This window comes from Solea solea, chromosome 5, assembly GCF_958295425.1.
Source record: "Solea solea chromosome 5, fSolSol10.1, whole genome shotgun sequence".
NCBI classification, from domain to species: domain Eukaryota; kingdom Metazoa; phylum Chordata; class Actinopteri; order Pleuronectiformes; family Soleidae; genus Solea; species Solea solea.
This window is the reverse complement of record NC_081138.1, coordinates 664565-687905: the sequence shown is the minus strand read 5'-3', so window position 1 is coordinate 687905 and position 23341 is coordinate 664565. Positions and strand designations below refer to the sequence as shown.

At 42.6% G+C, this 23341-nt stretch overlaps 1 protein-coding gene across 3 annotated transcripts; it reads left to right on the top strand.

Moving 5' to 3' along the window:
- Positions 1-342: 342 nt before the first annotated feature.
- Positions 343-22011, top strand: rnf111 (ring finger protein 111). 3 transcript variants are annotated; one of them, XM_058629366.1, is made up of 15 exons: positions 343-1048; positions 2947-3835; positions 6060-6192; positions 13212-13366; positions 14650-14751; positions 14833-15200; positions 15474-15726; positions 17463-17817; positions 17911-18036; positions 18137-18254; positions 19153-19233; positions 19618-19713; positions 19958-20044; positions 20432-20535; positions 21227-22011. In XM_058629366.1, exons 2-15 carry the CDS (start codon positions 2962-2964, stop codon positions 21342-21344), a joined length of 2970 nt encoding a protein of 989 aa, XP_058485349.1. In that variant the 5' UTR covers positions 343-1048; positions 2947-2961; the 3' UTR covers positions 21345-22011. The 3 variants fall into 3 exon arrangements, with proteins under 3 accessions (XP_058485349.1, XP_058485348.1, XP_058485347.1); XM_058629364.1 differs by having other exon boundaries at positions 346-1048; positions 14557-14751; XM_058629365.1 differs by lacking the exon at positions 19958-20044 and having other exon boundaries at positions 344-1048; positions 14557-14751.
- Positions 22012-23341: the final 1330 nt, after the last annotated feature.

Sequence of the window (23341 nt, the reverse complement as noted above, 5' to 3'; positions counted from 1 at the left end):
TGTAATGAATGGCTCAGTGTTCTGTAATGAATCTTAACTTGTTGTCCGACCCATCACCATCACTCTGTAAACTGCCTCCATGAGACAGTGTTGTCACGTGCTGCCTCTGAACCAGAAGGTTCTCCTACTGCACACTTTTATAAACAAGTCTATGACGCACACACAAACAAACGGCACGAGGACACCACTGTCTCTGCACATGTTCTATTTTATTTTTGCCTGATGGATTAATCAGGAGTCTTGTCTCCACATCCCACCTACATCCACTAGTGGGCGCTCCAGTATTGAGAATGGAGGAGTTGGCGCGAGGGAACACAGGCAACAACGCTGCAGTAACTTATATCCTGTGAGTGCTGAGCAGCGCAGACCTATAACGACACATTTGACACTGTAGACGTGGTTTACTGAGTGTTTTCTTCCGTTTATTCTGGGCTGCCTTTCAATCGCCTGAGCCGAGCTGTCGTAAAGTGTCGTAACGCGGCTGCGCTCAGTGGCAGACAGCGATGTAGCGCCCCCGCGTGACGCTCCGTGTAACAGCTGCGCTGTGGCTGCGAGCCAGAGCCAGCGAGAACGACGACCTGCTGGGTAAACAACAGGGGATACCTCGGAAGGCAGGAATGGGAACTTCGTCGAGGGCGAATAGTGAGACACTCGTGTGTTTTCGAGCCGCGGACACGAGAGTGTAGTCGCGGTGCCTTTCGACACTCGCCCGGATTCAGGTGTTCGTCAAAATGGCTGAGTGTAGTCGGCTATTTAGTCGATGAGTGAAGTGAAGCTAGGCTTTTGGTTAGCTTAGCTCGTAGCTTCTCAGGGCCCATTAGCGTCGATGTTTTCTCTCGGCTCCGCTCGGGACCGTGTTGTCAGTTTCTCACTCCCTGCCACGAACGTCCTCGGACTGCGGCGTGTGCGCGGGCCTGTGTAGCTCCAGCCACGGTTCACGTCGACGTTAGCAACCGTTTTCAGCGCCTGTCATCGTTTCTCCCGGGATTTCGCTTCACATGTTTGAAAAAGGACGCTGACACATTTCGAAAGAAGGACTTAAACCCAGGTACGTGTTGTCTTTGTTGTCTTGTGTCTGGAGGAAATGTCACTTAGCTAGTTGGCTTAGCCGACTACTTTAGCTGCTCCTGGTTCGTGTTGGATCGGAACATCATCACTAACGGCCAACATTGCATTACACGTTCATATTAATGCGAGTTTACTGTGGAGTCAGCCAGTGTTCGTGGGACACACACACAGAGAGAGAGAGCTGCTGCTGAGCTCATAGTAATTGTTAAACGTTATTAAAACTATGCACAGCATCACTTTCAGCCTCAATACGAAGGAAATCAATCCGTGTAGCTCTGATTTTGTCTCATGTGAATGTTTGGTTGTCGTTTCACTGACTGAAAACAGTGATCTCAGCACCCGACCAACCAGATTCACTCTTTAATTATTTCACTCTTGTCATTTCTGTGACACCATATTCGTATTTTCTTCTGTTACAGTGAGTAATATGTGGTTGTTTGTGTGTCCTCTGAGAACCTTTTATTAATGTCTGTCATTGTGCAGCTTTCTCTGTGGCTTCTGAACAAGTCATCAGAGACTTGTGAGTCAAAGCAGTGTGGCTCGTGTTCTTAATGGCAGGTTCACTGGATTCACAGTTTCCAAGAAAATCATCTCATGGCATCATCATCATCATCATCAGCATCAACAGCAGCTGCAGCTGCAGCTTAATTGACTGGTGCACGAGTCTGTGTTTTTTCCCCTGTTGTTAATAATGCTAATAATGAAATACAGGCAACACAGAAACATGTGAATGTAGTCAAATAGTAAGAGAAATGTAAAGTGAATATAGCTGTGAGTGTGACTGGAATTGTTTTGCAGCTGAAACATATCTGCGTACAGGCTTTGTTTACAGTAACTTTTATTTTTATCAACAGTAAATTACACAGGGACACTCATCATCTTTTTATAAATATTTTTCAATGCAGAATTGCAAAGGAATGCATCTTAAAAGCTTCTCGTGTCAGCACAAAGTTTGGATGGGCCTAGCAACGTGGTGGTTGGGTCAAATTGTGAAAAAGGGGTTCGTTTTCTGATTACAGCATATCAGAAAATGTGGCTAGTGTCTTGTTTGAGTGGTATTACCAGCACATAGAGCATGAGCGTGCACTTTTCAGTCATTTTCAGTTATACTGATAACATGCTGCTGCAAATGTGTGACATGATGTGATTAATGACAGTGGTATCTTTTAATAGAGATATCCACAACCATTTTAATAATTCCTGCTAGGAGCAATCAATATTTATAGTTTTGTTTTGGAATATTTTTTTTAATCATATTTACTTTTTTCAACTGCCTTGAACACTGTGTTTGTGTTAGCGCCCAGACTCTGATCCAGGATCAGGGTTCATGGTTCTAGAATGTTAACGCCATAACTTTATAGCTTCATTTATCTTGTGTGTGTTATATTACTTTGCACGTTTGGATACCACATTGTAAAAACATACCTATCCTAATAATGTGCAGTAATATTTTGCACACGATCATATCACCGTATGAGTTGTTGTTGTTGAACATGTGAGCATCAGAGCATAGGAATGGTGTAACTGAGATGCACATGCACCAAAATAGCACTTTTTTCCAAAGCAATGATCAGTAACAACCTTGTTTAGTATATAGTTTTATGGACATTTCAGGGCATGGAATCAAAGAAACCAATTTTAAGTTTCTGCTTTCCCTGTAATGTAAGCCATGCCATTGCTCACACCTGGATATTAAGGTCATGTGACTCCTGCAGATACACATGAAAGCATTACATAGACTCACTCACATTTGTGTTAGCTTCATCCTCTGATTAAACAGATCTTATTGTGCTGCCTGGGTTTATCACTGATATTTGGATGAACCGTTGATCATTTTGTTACTGACACGATGATAATCTTTTCCTTGTCCTTCGTAAGGGTTCACCTGTCACCATGAAGAGTGAGGTGCCATCTGAGGCCCCCAGAAGACAGGAGCATCTGAAGGAGCCTCTGGTTAACCCAGAACCAATGGAGGCTGCTAAGAGCTTCCCTGACAACATGGAGGTTATTGGAAAGGCAGGCAGTGAATTTGACACCCTGTGTGAGTCCAGGCATCAGGCCCTGAGGGACACAGCAACCCTCCTAGACTCAGAGAGGAACCTCCCCGGACGTAGAAAACGAAAAGGCCAACAGGCAGGACCGTCAGACTGCTCTCTGAAAGAGGGCCACATTAGTGAGGGTTCACTGGCCCCTCAGCATTCAAGGGTAGAACACTTACAGCACCCCAGTGAGGATGAACATAATCATGAATCCTCTTTTAGTGACTGTGCTTCCTCCCCTTCCTCGAGTTTGAGATTCGGGGACTCGGACACTCTTAGCTCAGAGGACGATGAAGGGGAAGGTGGAGCGACAGAGGGCCAACACAAGGCTCCCGCCCTGACAACTGGAGGAGCCACTGGACGCGGCTTGCGGCCTGTTTTGGGTCGAACTCGGGGGCATCGCTCTCATAAGTGGGTGCGTTCTGAAGCTGAGCCGGTGCTGCTGAAGCGGCCGTGTCTGAGCCGACGACCGCTGCATAGGAAACGCTTTGTGAAAACAACTCCTGGAGGGGCTCAGCGGACTCAGAAGCAGAAGGAGCGACTATTACTGCAGAGGAAGAAGCGTGAAGTGATTGCACGTAGGAAGTATGCTCTTCTCCTTAGCACCAGTAGTTCCAGCGAGGAGCTGACTCGGGACTCGTCCTCCCCCTCGTCTACTGAAGCTGATGAGCTCTATGTGGATGTGAGCAGCACCAGCAGCCAGGCTAACATTGCTACTGTAGCCACAGGTAACTACACACCCTGACCTTAGTACACTAGAATCTTTGTATTTAATTGTAGTTTCTGTATTGCATCTACCATATGCTGTATTTAACTTGGTTAAAAGCATTGTAAACCAACAGAGAAGGCTTATGCAATATCCAGTGTCAACGCAGTGTGATCACCACAATATTGTAGACTAGTGATGTCGGACGTAATCAGATGCGATCACAATCATCACTTTTTCTGTTTGTGATGCTGTATTTAGAATCGTCAGTGCTGCTGTTGGAGTAGTTAAAAAGCATTAGTACATCTATAGTAATAATAACCCATAATGATAATCAATTTAAAAGAGTTTAGAATAAGAAGAATACACATCTCATTTTCTTCTTTCCAAAACACTGCAGCATCACCTATTTTAATGTTGCATACATGAAATAACTACTATTACATAAGTTGAGTCAATGGCTTCCTATATGATACGATTCTCCAAATGTGACTAAGAATCATAAATGTTATTGTTCAGTATGTTATTGTTTGAACCCATCAGTGTGTACCTACAATAGTACAATACGTCTCCTACATTTAAACCAAGAGAACAAAGAAGGAGAGGGTGTGAGCGTCGTGAACGGTCTGCTGCTTAATTCCAGCCGTTGTTTGTAACTTAGTACGAAACCAAGACGGCACCAGTTCTATTTCCCGTTGCAGAGTTGTTCTAATTCAGTGGCTTTACAAAAATCATTTAGGTTTGGTATGAACACGCCGTGCCAACTTTCTTTTTTTATTGACTCACAATGACAAAAAGAATCAGAGAATAAATCAAATGGTGAGTTTGCCAAAGTTTTGTGGTTATATAAGAGAACCCACCTCGCATGTTAATCAGAACTCGTGAAAACATTCTCACAGATGGATCCACTGTACATGGCTGTTTTAACTTGTTATTAAAGGTTATAAACTGTTATCATGGTGCTTGAGATCTGTGTAGACGTGATGAATGTTGTAACTTGCCTTAGATTGTTTGTATGTTATTGCGAGGACCTCTGTGCCGCAGATGAAGGAATATCTACTCCCCTGAGCTTTTCAGGACCCCACACCTGGCAGGCTGTGATGGAAATCGCTGCCCTCTGTACTTGTTGGAGCAACAGTTTTATGCAGCTTCTAAATCTAAACCATCACTTTCTGCCCTCGTTCTGAGCAAAGTAGCCGTGCATAGGAAAGGCACCTTCAACCTCCTGTTTTTGAAATGTTTCAGCGTCAGTATGTCCTGTGAAAAGCAAACCGTCCACCCCCTGTTTGACAGTGTTTTATTGTTTTATGTAGCCAGTTAGCTTCAGAAATATGTTGCTGTGGCCCTGAGGGAGAATGGAAAGTTAGTTGTTTTGCCTCTATGGTGGAAGGCAAGTGGGAGAAAACTGAAGACACTGTCGAGTGGCAGCTTTTGCATAGAAACAGCCGGTCTCGCAGGGAAAACAAGGTATGTGTTTACAGCTGGGGAAAGCAAGGAGGCAAGTGATGAAACAAGTTTCATCACACACCCAGTCCAGTGTTAGAGTGAGTGTGTGATATCGCAGAGAAAAAGGTTCATCCTTCCTCTACCCTATTGTCAACGGAACACCTGGATTGTTTTGTCATGTTCATAAATATCAGTTGGTATCAGTTGGTTTACCCAATCAAACAGTAAGCTCGTTAATTACAATTCTTCACCACTTTAAAATGCTTTTGTGTCTGTGTGACCGTGTGAAGGCTTCACCACAGTGCCAGGCAGCTAGACTTGCAAAGGGTGCTAAGCAGCAGTTCTCATGAGACACTGGAATAGAAATCACAGTGGGGATTTATGGACTTCACGAGCACGAGTCATTTAGTGATGTGCACAAAAACACACCCTGCACTGCCAAAGCAGAAAACTTCAGTCACAAACAAATGAAACACAAATGATAAAATAAATGCTTGTTGTCTGCAACTGAATCCTGTGTATTCATCACTGGTGAGGAGCGAGTTGATGCATTCATGTCTGTGCATAACCTGAAATAAACCTGTAGGTTTAACTGTGTTCAGATATATCACTGTCCTCTAATGGCACAGGTATGACCTGTATAAAGAAGGCGGAGTCATTTGCTGTGGCTCATGTGTTAGATCTGTGGATGTGATGAACAAAGTAACCGACACAGAAACATACAGAACACTGGACAGGGATCTTCATTGTTGTTTTATGGCATATCTGAGAAGTATCCTAACTTCCTCTGCTTTGTTCAGGTGCTCTAGATGAGGATGTGGTGGTGATTGAAGCAACACCAGCTCCGGCCCCCGCCGTCCCTGCGAGTGAGGAGATCAACGTCACGTCAACGGACAGTGAGGTGGAGATAGTCACCGTGGGAGATGGTTTCAGGTAGGCATCTCCACGTTTTCTGCCAAGCTTTGAAATGCTGTGTTTGAAGGTGAGACTGACGTTGTGCTGTGCTTTATCTTAAAACATTTATGCATTTTTTTATCCATGATGTAAGGTACAGTAATGTTAGACTGCTGAATGTCACGCTGCTTATTATGGAACAAAAAAATCCTGCTTGGTTTGTAGCCCATCAATCCGATGTATTTACAGCTTCCACATTAGTGAGTGACAATGGCATTGATGACCATTTCCTGTTCTCATGTTGAATTTGCATTTTTATAATGGTAGCCTTGTCTGATAAAATTCACGTCATGGTTGTGCAGTGGATTTGACAATGTTTCCTTGTATTTATGTCAGTGTCGTCGTGTCTGTGCAGGTAAAGCTCTATCTTATCTTCAATAAGCAGTATCTGCGACTGTCTTCTACAGAGTAGTTGAGGTGTAATATACAAAGGGACTTTATGCTGCCTGTAAAAGCCGCCTGAGGACGTGAGGGACAATGTTGGCACCAGAAACATCCAGCCGCAGCGGTCAATGGGGAAGTTTTGATTCTTGGCTGGCCTTGCAATGGTATAACTTAATTTCCTAATCACAGTGCTTTAGACTGACCAGTGGTGTTACTTCATCACTCAGAGAGTCAGCACAGGTCAGCTGTCACTGTTGGACTCCAGCGATCTGTTAAATACCACCGTTATTTAAATAACAGTTGTACAAACTTCCATGTTGGTGTCTGTCACAGTGATGGACACTCGTGTATCACTCGCTCTACAACGAAGCACCAATGTCCTGGACTGACTTGTGCGTTGTGTGTGAGAATCTAACACACGAGTGATTGCATACAACAAGCGGAAGCAGCGGATGTAGCAATATTCAGGCAAACAATGAAGAAATAGATCATGTTGCAAGAAAGTCTAAATGTTTATAAGGACCTTTTGGTTTATGTTAACACTGTGATGATGACTGTTTATCTTAGTGTGGACAGTTATTCATCATTCTTTACTGTAGCTTATCATTAGAGAGGGAGGCTTTAATGTATTTTGCATTGATGGAAGATTTGTACAGTCCTGTCAGTATAATAATTCATATATACAATAATTCTCTTTGTGCATACCGTTTTGGGTTTTAGGACTAGAACGTAAGGGGAAGTATTTAAGTATACAAACAGTATTGTCAAAGACAAGAATGTTTGTAGTTGCATGACACACATTGCAATAAATCAGCTACTGCTTCATAGCAACTGAACATAAAGCACTTTAAGACAGTCACGTACATAGAGAAGGATAATCTGTGGAGGGCAAACTTTTTAGGCAGGAACAGGATTAGAAATGAACAGTTTGGAACTAAAGTCAGAGAGGCAAGGTTGAGATAGTTTGGTCTTGTGCAGCGGAGGGATAGTGATGTTGAAGATGGAGCTGCCAGGCAGGAGGAAAAGAGGAAGTGAAGGTTCATGGATGTTGTGAAGGAGGACATGAGGACATGAGATGGTGTAACAGAAGAGGACACAAGGGATAGGGCAAGATGGAGGGAGATGATCTGCTGTGGCGACCCCTGAAGGGAGAAGCTGTGACTTTATGTTGTGCAGATCTACTCTACCAATGAAAGTGCAGTAGTGGCTCATATTCATCTATGTAGGAGCTTGATCTTGTTTGATTAACATAAACAGTGCAGGTGCACTGCTAAGATGGCTGTCAACTGCAAGGCTGGCTTTTAAGGCTTCTTAAGAGCAAAATGTACACAAGGTGGGGTGTGGTGGACTTCTCCAGTGGATTTTGTTTGCTCATTGATTTCATAGCTAAGTTTGTAGACACAGGGACGCTGCATGTCTAGATGTTTATAGTAGTAAAAACACTTTATTATATTTTATTTATATTTATTATTAACACCCAACCCTCCTCCGTTGCCTGGATATATGACCATTTGTCTTATAGATGGATGGTTTGCGTTAGTCATTGTGAAGGTGTGGAGGAGGTGCCATTTTCTTTAACAAAAAACATTATTGTTCTTTGTTCATTTCAACAATGTACAAAACTGGGGTGTGTAGATATTCTATTACAGTACGAAATATGTCTACATGACCATGATAATTCAGATTTTTGACACACTGACACACTTCTCAGATTAACTACTTAATATATACAGTGGGATTCATATTTCCCACCATCATTAACACGATTTGTGTTGTTGAATTCTTATCATTTCATAATCTGACCTCCTGTTGTCATGTTGGTGGCTGTACACATGAATTAATTCCCCCTTACATCTGTGTTAACCTCTTTTTATCACCATTTCAAAGAGCTTGTCTCTCTTTGTCCTCGTCTTATTTCTTATTACCACATCAGTAATGTTTGAAAGTCGTTCTTGGAAATGATTACACCGAGCCTGGAATGCCGTAGCCTGTGTAATCTGCCTTTTTCCCGGACTTCCAAAGATGTCCTGGCTCGCCAGAGAATTCACTGATGAGCCTCAGTAAAGGGGGGATGGGCAGCAGTGGAGAATCAAAGGCCAACAGAATGAGCAGTGAAATCTGTGTTTACTCTGTGAATGGTCCAGTGTGTGTTCGTGTGTAGATGATGTTAACACACACACACACCGCAGTTAATATCATAATCGATCCAAATATGTTTGCACTGGTTTGTTGATTAGTGGTTGGGTTGTTGTTATGTTGTTACCTGTGAATCAATTGTGTTTTGACAAATCCTGGATTCCTGAAATTGTGGTAGTGATGTTAACTTGCATAAATCAGCTTCATGGAGCACTGATTGGTCTACTTGAATAATAATCCCCTTTTTACATAAGCAAATAAAGCCTCTCATTTAATGTTTTTCTCTGTTTATATAGTCTAATAGTATTTATTATGTGTGTGGATCATGCAGCGTTGCAGTCAGATGGTTATATATAGTTGTAAGTGCTTGGACATGGACAGCTTCTCTTCATTATCTGCTTCTTTCCCTCAGAATGTCAAAGTTTTCCAACTCTAGCAGTTTAGGGACATGGTGCAAAATATCATGTTATTTTAATCCAAACCTGATTTTCTCACATTTCTCAGTGACATGCTGTCAGTGATGATTCTTACATTTGAACTGCAGGCTGTTATTTATTTGCTCATGCCACTCCACACTTTGCTCTCTTGTAAAGCAGTGCATTAGGGGAACATTCCACTGCTTTAACTGTGGCATGTGGGGCGTGTTCGGCAGTCGCTTTACTCAGAGCTCAGCGAGTTACAATAAACAAGCATTTTGTTGCTGATAAAGATAAATTTGAAGTCTCTGCAGTGAATTTGCAGCTCAGCTCGGGACAGATCACAAAAAGTTCTTTAATGTTATTACACTCAAAAAATCATTTGAATTTCATGAACGAATGACAGATGCATCGATATACCATCAATACCAAATCAGCACAAAAACAACTACCAAAGCTCTTCTGACCGATCAATGATGAAATATTTTATCCCCTATCATTTTTAAACAGGAGGAGACATCTTTGATCAGATGAATAAATTCCCAAATGATTGTTATCCTGGAAACACAACAGCCATGTTGTTATGAGACCTGTTTTCTTTAGTAAACAAGTTATACCATAGTACTAAGAGCATCATTTTACTCACTCTCTTCCTGAAGTGTCCTCAGACAAACGACACATGAGGACATGGTCAGAAGATCATATTGTACTTATTTTGATGGATGTTGTGATTAGAATAGGATCCAACATTGGTATGACAAAACATATGTCCATATCATGAGGCTTTTTTTAATTCCTGTAGCACTGTGGTCTATCACCACAATGCAAATTGTATTCTTATCCAATCATTGCAATGTCTTTTGATTTGGAAATTAAGACCATCTCTATCATCTATCATTAGCAGATGGGTCATGTGGGATGTATACTGTATTAGAACTGAAACAATTAATCTATTAATCGATTATGAATCGATTATGAAAATAATAAATAATCTATACTGTATATAGAACTTGACAGGTGGGTCAGAAACAGGTTCACTGGGTGCTCCTGCTCAGCATTAGTAAACAAGTACCACAAGCCTGTCTGAGTACACAGTGTATACTGTATTTTTTTATTTATCATATTGATGATGCCAATTGCCTCTTTTTATTTTTCTCATTACAGATAAAATATACGTCAGATCAGTGATGACTGGCAACAGTTCAAAGTTGCCGCCTCAGTGCTAAGAGTTACAGATTTGAATAATTGTGAAGATAAACTTGAAAGTGTTTACCAGTCTTAGATTGTGCTATTCCTTCCCTGTACGATCTCCTCCCCTTTAACTCCCAAACTCCCAGCCTTGGCTGCCAGCTGCCTCTGTTGCAGCAGTTTACACTACATTACCGCAGTGCTCAGCCGTGCTCCCATCCCCGGGGTACGTGGCTCTCATCACATTGGCTTGGCACCACCTCAGCTTCACAAAGACACCCATTCCCTTAGTTTTCATGTTTACGATATACTGTTTTCCTCTTGACTACCCCTCCACACTCAGGGGGTCTTGGTGGTAAACAGATATTTGCAAAATAATCCCAGGTCTACTTAATTAGATAGTCATCCCTAGTGGGTAGTCCTGCCCCCAAGGTTCATCCCAGAGCTGAGGTGCCTGGCCAATTAGACCCCAGTACAACCACTATGTGCCCCCCTCTGCATACTAACCCTCATCGCTGTCGGTGTGTCTGCAAGTGTATACATTTGTAGAGTTTGCTTTTGCTGTTTATAAATGAAATCATATGAAAGCAACTTCCATGATTTCATTGTCATAGTTGTGCAACATGTCTCATAGGAAATTGATCTGGATTTAGACGGCGAGAGCCTCCCACACAAACCACAGATAAAGCATTTCCTGAGTTAAACCATAGCTGACGAAAGTGATCAATGCCCAGTTTGCATCACGAGGATTACATTGAACATTTAAGAATAAAATAAAATAAATGTCAACCTGTTAGTTATGATTTTACAGTAACTTATTGTCAGTTCACCTGTACTCACACATTTGATTCTTGTGTTCTTAGTTTGTTTCTGAAATGTTGTTTCTCCTCTTCACATCTGTCTCGCTGTCAGTAAGTAAAGTTGTCTTTTCAGCAGTGGTGCTGTTGTGCCAGTGTCCATGAGTGTGCGATGCTGGGGCAGCCCATCATTCAAAATGGTTGAATATTTAAATGATCGTCAGTGCTTACACTGTAAAGCAACCTACACACTCTGTCCTCCTGTCCTCCTGTCCTCTCATGGGCTTTTATTTTTACACCTTAGCCCTTCAGGCTGGGTCAGTCTGGATCTGTACACACTGACTGAGCATGTCTTGTCTCAGGTCAAAGGAAACGATGAAGAAGAAGGTAACATGCCTGAAGTTATATGAGGAAGTCAGAATATGAGGACATACAAATAAGTGGAAACTTGTGGTGAGAAATTGCCACTACTGGAATTGAAAATGAGACTTGACTGAGACTGAATGAAACTGCAGACCTGGACCTTAGCCAGACAACATGTATCTCTAATTTACTTTCCTAACCTCAGCACAGTGGTCACCATCATTTTTAATACACAAAGCTACATTGAGTGGACACATACACTAATCTTGTCCACAGTATTGTCTGTTTGAGTCTTCCACATGTTTTTGCATATATGGCAGTGGCACATCAACACTAAACCAGCTCTATTCACTCCTGAGTTTGGTCTGCAGCAAATGCAGCCACAGTGGAAAGAAAAACATGGATCATTTGATCATTTGATCATTTGTGTCTATGGTTTAATCGATAAGGATCAGTTTATAATTGACGAGGCTGTGCTGTGTTGACATACTGATATACAGCCTTTTCCCTCTGCTCCTGTGTTCCTCTAAAACTCTCCCAGGGAGTAGCACTGAAATCCCGAGCCGCAAAGCTCCATGGTATCCAGCTTTATGGCACTCCCATACAGTCTCTTACCTCTCGTCCCTTGGGCTCATCCCTCCTCCCTCTGATCACCTGGCCTTACAGCACTGAGGGGGGAAATGTGGATATTCCCTGGTCTCTCACTTCAGAGCAAGGGTTAGAGCAACAGAAGCTTTTGTGAGAGAAAATTAAAAGGGAGTAAAAGGCCAGAGCATATCGAGTTGGAAGTGAGGGAAAAGGACAGCGTGTGCAAAGAATACTGAGCTTTAGATGGAAGTGGTGAGGTGGTGGTGGATGGAGCTCTGTGTGACACACATTAGTAAGAGATATTTAAAGCATTCCATTTGAGTCCAGATAGGTTTGTCCTGTCATAATATCATGATACAGATTCATCAGTTTGTGCTAGTTGTTAGGTTAAAGGTACAATAGTTAACATTTGTGATCAAACTTGTGATTATTATGCGTGTCACACAGTGTAATGATGACAGGGATGGAATTTTCCCTGAAAAGTGACGGCTTGATTTGGAACTCAACAGAACTGTTTTATTCCATATTCCAAAACACCTGTGAATCACACTCAGCAGGTACCTGCTGTGTTCTCACTGCATTCAGCCACGGCTGCGTCTGTATGCTAGTGACACAACTGTGAATAATTCATCTGTTAAACAAGGCTCAGTCCATCCATCAGTGCCCGTAAATAAGTGAGCTTTCATTTTGGCACATATTTTTACTTTGCAGTTGGGATGAAACCATTTGATATTCAGTTCCCTTACTGGTCCAATACTGCTCAAAGTCACTGGGTCTTGTAGATGTTTCCCTGCTCCGACACACCTCATTCAAACGCTCGTCATCAGCACTGATGACTGCAGACGGCTGGTAACGACCCATTTATTTGAATCAGGACCAGGATTGAGAAACCCTGGTATAGAGCCATTCCTGTGACCAGTGACTGTTGGTGTTCACTGTCATGAAAGGTGTCTACTGTGCTTACTTGCACCAACACCAGTTAAAAGCATCTACCCTCTTGTAAAGGACTCTGGTTCTGTCAAAGCAGATGCTGCACTGAGGTGTATTGATGCTCCTGCTGGTTTGGTTTACAGAAAAGTTGATTGAGAATGGATTTTTGGTGTGTGTGTGTGTGTGTGTTCTACAGGTCTCGCTCAGTGGGGGGCCTCAGCAGGATTTGGGCTAGTAGTTGTTCCCAGAATCGCCTTCAGGAGCCGCGCGGGCGGCACCGACTCTCCACTGTTATCCAACCACTGCGTCAGAATGCTGGTGAGGTGGTGGATCTCACTGTCGACGAAGACGGTAAGAATGAACGAAGCACGTTTGAACCTTCCTGTTTTTTTCATTTAGATTCCTCAGTTTATTCTCAGCTGTAGTGAAGCAGATACCTGTGTGTGTGTGTGTGTGTGTGTGTGTGTGTGTGTGTGTGTGTGTGTGTGTGTGTGTGTGTGTGTGTGTGTGTGTGTGTGTGTGTGTGTGTGTGTGTGTGTGTGTGTGTGTGTGTGTGTGTGTGTGTACTGTACCTGAATTGTCCTATCATGGGATTAATAAAGTCTTATCTTAAAGCAAACTCATTAAATACATACTGCTCTATGACAGTTTATTATCAGTGTCAAGACAATTTAACACTAAGCACTAATATCACTTAGAGTTTAACTCGATAGTTTTTAAAATGTGAACATGAGGTAAGAGATTAATGGAGGGATATTAGAATATACTACCTGTTTATAATTTGTGTTATACAATTTACTTTTACAGGTGTGGTAATGATGTCTGTAAAACTAATTATATAAAGTCTAAAGGAAATCAATCTCATCTGCAGTTATGAGAATAGAAGCTATATTAATGTATATTAAATATCAACATTAACCTCGAGCAGCAGCATATTTATTTATTTATACCTACTTTATTTCTGTAAAAGTAGGTTAGTTTGTAACCTTGGAAGTTTATGAAACTGAAGTCGATGCATGGGCCCCACGACACCTGTGGGATCAGTCACAATGGTTGAGCATTAAAGTATTTGCATTTCTTAGAATAAAGAAGAGTAAATTACTTTGTGAATATGAAAAGTAGAGAGAGTTCCTGCTCATGCAAATGTCAGCATTTGTTTCTGGGACAAACCTCAGCTACTTTCCACACAAGCATCTGTTCAGAGAGGAGGAGCAGCTGCGTTTGTTACCCTGCACATTGTGTGACGGACAAAAGCTGCTTTCCAACATGAACTGCAACCCAGAACTTGTTGGCGTTCATTCTCGTGAATGCAAATGTCCAAATCAGTTGAACTGAACATGACATTGACCCTGCTCCCTAGTACAAAGTCTGGGCTGATGTGCAAACAGATAAAACACCAGACTCTAGTCATAAGTCAAACATCATTTGATGACAACAAACAAGTTCATTAGCATATTACCGTTCTTAATTTAACATTTCGACAAAGGTGTATACGATTCAGCCATAAACTAGGATTTAATTTCATTTCTTTTTCTGTTCAGATCTTTCAGTTGTGCCAACAACATCTGGCAGCATTCACACACAAACAGTCAGGTCATCCTCATCATCATCTTCCCATCATGCCTCTACCTCAGAGCTCAATGATGCCCCAGGCCCCTCTACTAGCTGCCCGGGCTCACTATCTGAAATCACGCACACACAGAGGCCGAGTGGCTCTTCTCGCACAGCCACAGAAGGTAAGACTGTACTGTACTGCAGGTCACTTTTATTTATTTGGTCTTTGTTTATTTGCTTAATTATGTCCTGTACTCTGATAGATGACAGCAGAGCGGGTTTGTCAGGTACTGCAGGAGAAAATGCAGGCACAGCCATGCCCAGACTCCCCTCCTGCTGTCAGCAGCATTCCCCGTGTGGAGGCCCCTCTCCTGGCCACCTTTCCCTGGGCCACTCCCATTCAAGCTGCCTGCAGGCATCGTCCTCCCAGCAGACCAGCAGCTCACAGCACAGTCACAGCCACAGTAACGCTCACCACTTCCTCCACCACGTCCATCACCCGGCACCGCAGCCCCCAGGAACGCTGCCATTTCAGGAGCCCAGCTGCCCTGTGGAAAGGCCCAGCGCTCTGCCTGCACCGTGCGCCGGCAGTAGCAGTGGTGGCAGCAACACGACCCACTACCATGACCAGGTAAGTCACCAGCACACCATACTGTAGCTGTAGAACAGTGAATCCTGCCAGTTTTAAACCTAAGCAGTGACTGTTGACTGTCTGACGCTAATGCTTGAGCTAACTAACAGCCATCACACAGCTTGCGTGGAGTAACAGACATATTTTCAGAAAGGAGCCGGTAGTTGAACTTCCTAACCCCACTTCCTGCCCCGCCCTCTCCTTCTGAACCCGGAGGGGACGACAGAGGTTTGTCCCGTTTCTCTCTGTAACGTCTCTGCATTCCTCCCACAGCAAACTCTACCAGTGGACCTGAGCAGCAGCAGTATTCGTAGTGGTGCAAATAGCGGTGCAAGTTTCCATGGCAGCAACTCAGCCTTTGACCCGTGCTGCCCAGGCTCCACCTCGCGGCCCCCTGCTTTCGTTTCTCAGGCCAATCCTGGGCCCAGCCAGCCGGCGGTGGCAGACTCGTTCAGCTCCTCCATGGTGGCTCAGCCTCAGCCACAAACACAACCCCAGCCCTGCAGACATTACATCCACCCCTCCTGTGAGTAAAGGAAACGACACACTGGTCTAATGTCTCTGATTTTAAAACATTAGGCGTCTGCTGCTGCATTTGGTAAAATCACTCTTTAGTTGTGTCGTAGGACTTAAAAAGTGTCAGACAGCTCTACTCTTAAACTCCTAATGTTTATAGTAATTAACAGCAGCTGGTGCTTTATATTCTGTACCCGGCAGAAGCAGGATGTGTGAAATGGTGTCAAAGCTCTGTGATGAGTTTGAGTTAAGCTTCATCCATACAACAGTTTTTTTTTTCATTTTAAGATAAAAACAGTCTTCGTCCAGACGAGTGTTTAAGCATCAGAAGTATCATGTAGTCGTATCTATATTAACGTCATTTAAAACAAGTACACTGGGCATGTGCATGTAAACAGGAAGTGGGTTCTCGTGTTCTTCTTGAAGAAACAGCGACGGTGGAAAGCAAGTACAAGGACTTCTGTTTTAGAAACTGAAAGTTGTCTTGGAACTTTGTGTTCACAGCTGACAGTCGTGTTATGACTGATGAGAACCGGTCAGTCAGCTAACGTGGGTATCTAGTCTTCATCTCTGCTCATCCACACTAACAACAGCAAGAGTTTTCAAACTCAACTGAAATCAGCAGTGTTTTCTAACTTCAAAAACACTGGGCTCGTGTGGTTGTGGACTTAGTTGTTGTTGGCACCTCTGCCTCTTCCAGGTCAATCACATGATAGTGTGATTTGTTGTTTTTCTTTACCCCAGAATGAGACTTTCATATTTATATCAAGAGCTGTTTCAGCTCAATGGATGCTGGAATATTCCGTGATTTTACAATACACAACGCATGTGTCGAGTTTTGATGCTAACTGAAGGCTACATATATTCTTTAACACGTGTAAGGAAAGGCTGAGATGAGGGACATGAGCTGCAACGTCACCAGTAAATGTGGATACCTTTCAGGCCTGATCATGTCTAAAGTCATTGTCGTCGTCATCAGACCCCAGGACTAAACTATGTTCTCCCTCAGTATAAGTTTGGGGCTGAATGCTACAGAAATGCTATAAAAGTCATAAATCTGTACTGTCTGTTTCTTAAGCCCCTTTTCCACTATGGTCCCGCCTCGCCTCGCCTCAGCACGTCTCGGCACGGTTTAGTACTTACTCAATGTGGGCGGAGTCATCACTTCACAGCTGCATGAAACTGCTGTGACTTTGTTTTACACACGACACACAAACGAGTGACTAGTTACTAGTGTAACTGAATCATTAGAATCAGTTCATTAAAACTATTAGCTCAGTTCGTCCTCCATGACGGGAGCACAGACTCCGTCTGACACACAGCAGCAGGGTCTGTGATGCCGTCTCTAAACACACCAGACTCCTCTGTTAAATATGGAGATTTTAGACATTTCCCTGGTCATTGTTGGAGATGAACTCTTGTTTTTAGGATTGTTAAGTCTTTGTAACTCATCTACAGTTCGGCATTGTTCGGCTTGATTCTTGTGTCTGACGTGTCTTCCTGTGACGACACTCTGACCCATCAGTGGCCGACAGTTTTACATAGTATCGCCTCAGCTCGCTTAGAACCTCGCCAGAGCAGGTACTAAAAAAATACCTGGTACCAGGTACAATGCTAGTGGAAACACAACTTAACCGTGCCATGCTGTGCCATGCCGAGGCGAGGCGAGGCGAGGCGAGGCGGTGGAAACACGTCATCAGAATGTCTTTATTGAAAGGTGTCACTTTGTTCTTTTCTTTTCACCAGATGGTTCTTTAGCGCGCTCACTGCATCATCAGCCCTCCGCGGCCTGTCCTCACTCCCATGGAAACCCACAGCTAACGCCTCAGTCAGCTCCACAAGGCGATTATGTCATTCCTCACTCCTTCCTTCCACCACTGCAGTCCCACCCTCCAGGCCACGCTGTGCCTCCTGCCCCTCCTCCTCCCCTCTCTAACCACCACCTCTCTAGTTCGAGTGCCCCACTGGCCCAGCACCTGTCTACAGAGCACCAGGCCCTGCCACACCATATGCCAGCACTGGGGGCCTCTGTGCAGAGGCTCCATCAACATGACATGCTGAGGGTGGAGGTGCAGAGGCGCAGGATGATGCAGCACCCGACGTAAGCGCGAACAGTGTTTATGTCTCCGTGTCGGATCAGATTCGGCCGTGAACCCCGTCCCTGTCAACCTTGTATTTTCTATTTTCCTTGCAGACGAGCACACGAGCGTCCGCCTCCACACCCCCACAGAATGCACCCCAACTACGGCCATGGTCACCACATCCATGTGCCACAAACTATGTCTTCCCATCCTCGGCAGCCTGAGCAGAGAACAGCATGGTCAGTGTCCATGAATGAAATGTCACACCTGTGTTGTGTGTTGTGTGTTGTTGTCGTCGGTTGGTTGTGATGATGCATGTTTTACTCTTTTTGTCAACAGGGAGCTTGGCATCGAGGCTGGAGTAACTATGGCTCCCTACCCTTCAGGGCACTTGCACTCCCACTTGCCCCACTACCACCCTCCCCCCAGACTGCACCACTTCCCCATTCCCTTCATGGTGAGAGAAACCCTCCGCACACATGCATACATTAGCATAAATGAGGAAGAAGCACTGTTATATGAAGTCGGGCTGAGATTAATGGTGCTGGCTTCTTATTTGTAATATCAGTTATTTCAAGGATGGTTTGGTGAATCACATGAATAATGCATGAGCAATTAATAGAAGCTCATCAGGCATTTCACATGCACACTCAACAAATCCACAAGCTTTGAGTCAGAGCCTACAAATACACGTTCACTCAGAACCACAAAACATTTACTTACAAACATCACAGCAAGTGCACATGAGTGAGAGTACAGTTATCCACACTTCATCACTGCCTGCATTTGCATGTGTTAAATAAGTTAAAGCAAGTGAATTTTGATGAACTCAGTCGAGTTGATTAGTTTTAATGTGTATGCATCTGTGACCTTCATCATTACATACAGTATGTGTCATGTGACCTCTTATAGATGCTCCTCTAATGTCTTCTTCTGATGACACCAGCACGTTCACACCTTCAAGAAGGTCTTAAAAAAGAATTAGCAGCTGTTCTTTTTATAGGATACAGTTAAACTGAATGTTACCCCTGAGGAAAAGTTCACATCCCAGTTTTCATTAAAAAAAACACACAACTCTATGTATGTGTGTATATGTGTGTGTGTATATATATATATATGTGTATATATATATATATATGTACGTACGTATATTATATATATATATAAGTACACAAATACTAATCGAGAACATTATTCTGAGCACTGACAGATAGTTAGAGCCCCTTAAATGAAACCAGGCCTCTCAGAAGTGTTGTCGTGCTGTATATTTATGTAACAAAGCATTTTCTCATGATTCTTCTTCTTCTTCTTCTTCTTGTTTTTGTTCTTCTTCTTCTTCTTGTTCTTGTTGGCAGCACACTGGCATATCTGATATGACCTACCCGCACATTCGGTACATCTCATCTAGAATGACTGGCTTTGGAAGAACCTATGAGGTGAGGACTATGTTTTGTTTTTGATTGTTTTAAACGTCTCTCAGCGCGTTAACATGAAGTCTGAGGTTATTGTGCTAGTCCGACTAAAACTGGACTTTGAAAATACATGTGATTGTTACACGTTTAATCTGACTCTAACCAACTACAATTATAGCTCCATTCACCTGTTTCTCCATGTGCCTCAAAACATGCAAAACAAAAGAGTAATACCTATTACAGACTGGGATTATCAGTAAAGTAAAGCAGTAAGAAGTACATGTAAACGACGTCTTGATTCTAATCACATTTAAATGATCCAGTTCACACGATGGATGGTCGCACAGATGGAAAGCCCTGATGTCTGTGTCAGTGTCACAGCGTTGTTGTTTAAACCTCTTCCACCAGGACCTGCTGCATTTAGAGGAAAGACTGGGGACTGTGAACCGAGGAGCCTCTCAGGGAACCATAGAGAGGTGCACTTACCCACACAAGTACAAGAAGGTGAGCACCTGTGAGCGCGTGTGTTGCTACTGTTTGCACTGTTGTAGCGTTGACTGTGTATGCTGTGCATGACTGTTGCAGTTTATTCTGGGACAGAGTGTGCATTGGTCTTTTGTGCTCATTTTAAACTGTAGTGTCTGTTACTGGAGATTGCAGCTGTGAAGACCTTGTTGGGGAAAAGTTTTCCTTAGAGGTTTCCAAATGTATCTAAACAAGCAATCTAACACCCTGCCACCCAATACAGAAGGTGTTGGAGAGAGACATTGACCAACAGTTAACCCCTGAAGCTTGGGCGTCTATTGGGAAAAATATGCACGCAACCCCAGAATCGGTGAGAAATAATGAACAAATCAATTTGGAAACATGTCTCTGCTCACATGTACAGTAGATGTTAGTGTTAGTCTTTGGGGGCCAGGGAATTCGGCTAATGATTTAAAGTAGTTTAGCAGCAGTAGTTTAGATTTAGATTAAGATTGAAGGTTTTTTTGTTTTCAGGACAAAATGACCATTCTCTCTGTCCCCTAAGGAAGTAAATGTTTGTACTCAGTGTAATTTTCTCTTCATAAGCTACACAATAGTTTTGACACGTTTAATCTAAATCTAATAGTGACACAGTGTTAGTTCAGCAGTTGTTTACACAGAGTTTTTAGAGATTGCTTGACTGACTGACTGACGTCGTGTTCCTGAAGTCACGAGTCCAAACGTTTCTCACCGACAGAGAAAGCTGCATGATAAACAAGAGGAAGACGAGGGAGCCGACGAAGACACGGAAGAGAAATGCACCATCTGTCTGTCCATGCTAGAAGAGGGCGAGGATGTCAGGTAAATGGTTCCCCTCCTGGGAGTTATCAGGGTCAGGTGGCAGCTGTAGTTCTTCTCTTCCGTCTCTCCCTGGAGATATCTTTATTTTTTCTTTAACCCGTGGGTAAATTAATTTAGCAGAAAAAAACCCCAGAGTGCCGTAAAATGAACGTCCTCAAGGAATTGAATTTTGGCACAGACTCAGGTTTTTTAGGAGGACGCTCTGCCCCCTGTTGGCAGAACATGAGGTGATTAGTGTCACATTTGAGGATTTCACTGAATTGTGAAGGTGTAGAAATGTATGAAATGGTTCTGTTTGTTCTTCACTTATTTCTTTGGTTTTATGGCTTAAATGGTTTATCATGAAGTTTAAGTCATAGATTTGTGTGCAGTCGTGAGTATTTAGAGCGTTTTTAGTGTTTAGTGTTTATCTTTATGACATTAAAGGAACAGGTCACACAGTAGAATCGTGTGGTCAACAATGAGATTAGAGATTAGAATCCCGTATCTCACAAGGTTAAGTTATGTCTTGTTATTGAAGAATCAACATTAACAGCAGCGTCTTATCATCTCCTCCATGCTCAATCAACAAAGTCAAAATGTGTGAAGTTATTATAATAATAATAATAATAAATGTGTTATTCTGATGAGCTGTTTCCTGTTACACACAGTCTATAAAACGTGTGTGTGTGTGTGTGTGTGTTCTCTGCAGACGTCTACCATGTATGCACCTCTTCCATCAGCTGTGCGTGGATCAGTGGCTCCTCACCAATAAGAAGTGCCCCATCTGCAGAGTGGACATTGAGGCGCAGCTGTCTGCTGAGAGTTGATGCTGTTTTTTTTTTCCTAACAACCCTTTTGGTTGAAAGTTTATTTTGAGATCATAAGAATTTTCTCTTCAGTACTGCAGTCAACCAAAGATGGCATGAATTACCTGTGCAGCTCCATGATGAGAAAATGAAGAAGAAGAAGAAGAAAAAAAACAAAGCATTGAGCCTAGAGTGCCAGCTATCACATATTACTACAACAGCTACAATTCTCCATTAAGGGTTTAAGATTTTATTGTATTTATAAAGCTTTTATGTAGCTTTGATCGTTTCCTCAAGTGTCATTTTTGTTTCTTGTTTCTCTGCATGTTTCCTTGCGATGCATTTCTTTGCACATATAACGTGGGCTGAACACAGCCTAACCGTTTGCAGGTGAGAATAACTGCTCTAGTAAAGATGCATTTCTGTAAACTCAATGCCTTGCTTTACTAGAATAGAATGTCAACCTCCCGTTTTTTTAAAAAAAAACAAAACAAATAACATTGCAGGATTCATTTTTACCAACCATTGTATTGATTAGTTTATGTTTAGAAGATGTGGATTGTTAGTGAACGATGTTTTTAAGTAAATCAAGACATTCCTAACTAGGGAAATATGTTAACAGATCAGCTGCTGTATTAGTGCACACCCAGTATTTCTAGAGTGGAAATAAACTCCTCTGTTCACCTTCCTCCCAGAATATGCACATGCTTTGCTCCAACGACACCTCCCGCTCCTTTATTTGACTAAAACACCACCACAAACAGAATGTCGCCTCCTTCTCTTGACTGTTCTTTCTAAACTCAATGATTTCTGGGATCTGCTGTGAATCTTCATGTTGTTGGGCTTTCCCTGCAGACAGGCCTGTTACACTTAGGTTTCTGTGAGATGATCTCAGGTCTGCGCGCGCGCGTGTGTGAGTGAGTGTGTGTGTACGTACGTGTACATACGTGTACGTGCGCGTGTGTGTACAAAGTTTTCGCATGAGCCTGCAACCTGGGGTCACTGAGTTCATTTGATCCTGGCAGTGGTGTTCAGAGGGAAACACACAGCTCACTGTGGGATTTACTGTTTGTTCTCTCACTTCAAACCATTTTTAAACACCTGCCCCTTTTGTCTGTCTCTGTAGTCGGGGCAGCGGCGTCCACTTTGCTGCTGTGGAAAGTAAAACACTAATGCTGTTGACGAACCCACTCGCATAGACTTGCACAAGAGAGAAACGTCGTGAATATGTGCTGAGGCCATGAAAGTGAGAGCAGAGGAACGAGTGTTGAAATGCAGTACTTAAAGCAGGTATCCATGCATTCATTAACGTTAAGGCACGAGGATCATATTCTGTGGGATTTATATTAGTTTTAAAGAATAATAAACTTGGAATAACTCTAATCTGATTCCTTTCATTGGTGTCGTACAGTTCAAACATCCCAGACACTTGCTCCAACATGCACTAAAATAGGCTCTGAATAAAAGTTCAAAATCGGTTGGTTACATAGAATTTAGAGCTTTGAAGGTTTTTTCATGATTAAAACAAGATTTCTGATGTTTCAGCTTCTTCAATGTGAATATTTTCTTTATTTCTTTCTCCTTAAAAATGAAACATTTTGGTTTGTGGACAAAAACAAGACATTTGAGAACATCATCATTTCCAGGTTTGACAAACACTGATCAACATATTTTAACGATTACTTGATTAATCGTGAAAATAATCGATTACGAAAGTCATTTGCATTAGTTGCAGCTCTAATAGAATTCTTGTTAGTATGTTGAGTATTACACTAGTTCCATAGACTGATTTTAAAATGTGATATAAATGACTTTCATTATCTATTGCTTTATCCACAAGATGGTGGCAGGTTTATAATATTTATAAATTAACTTTGGTACTTAGAAGAAGGTAAAGAGTAACGACGACTAATGACAACTAAAAAAAGGATTAGTTAGAGAAACACTGATTTAAATCATATACATAACTTTAAAATAAAAGAATATTTAAGACAGAAAAGCAAGTGCAGTGCAATTTA

Bases quoted from the DNA above. Each gene is read 5' to 3' on its own strand.
- rnf111 (XM_058629364.1), top strand. From the start codon at position 2,962: ATGAAGAGTGAGGTGCCATCTGAGGCCCCCAGAAGACAGGAGCATCTG. The intron at 17,818-17,910 runs GTAAGCGCGAAC...TTTTCCTTGCAG, and splicing joins AGGATGATGCAGCACCCGAC to ACGAGCACACGAGCGTCCGC. The intron at 19,714-19,957 runs GTGAGCACCTGT...CACCCAATACAG, and splicing joins ACCCACACAAGTACAAGAAG to AAGGTGTTGGAGAGAGACAT.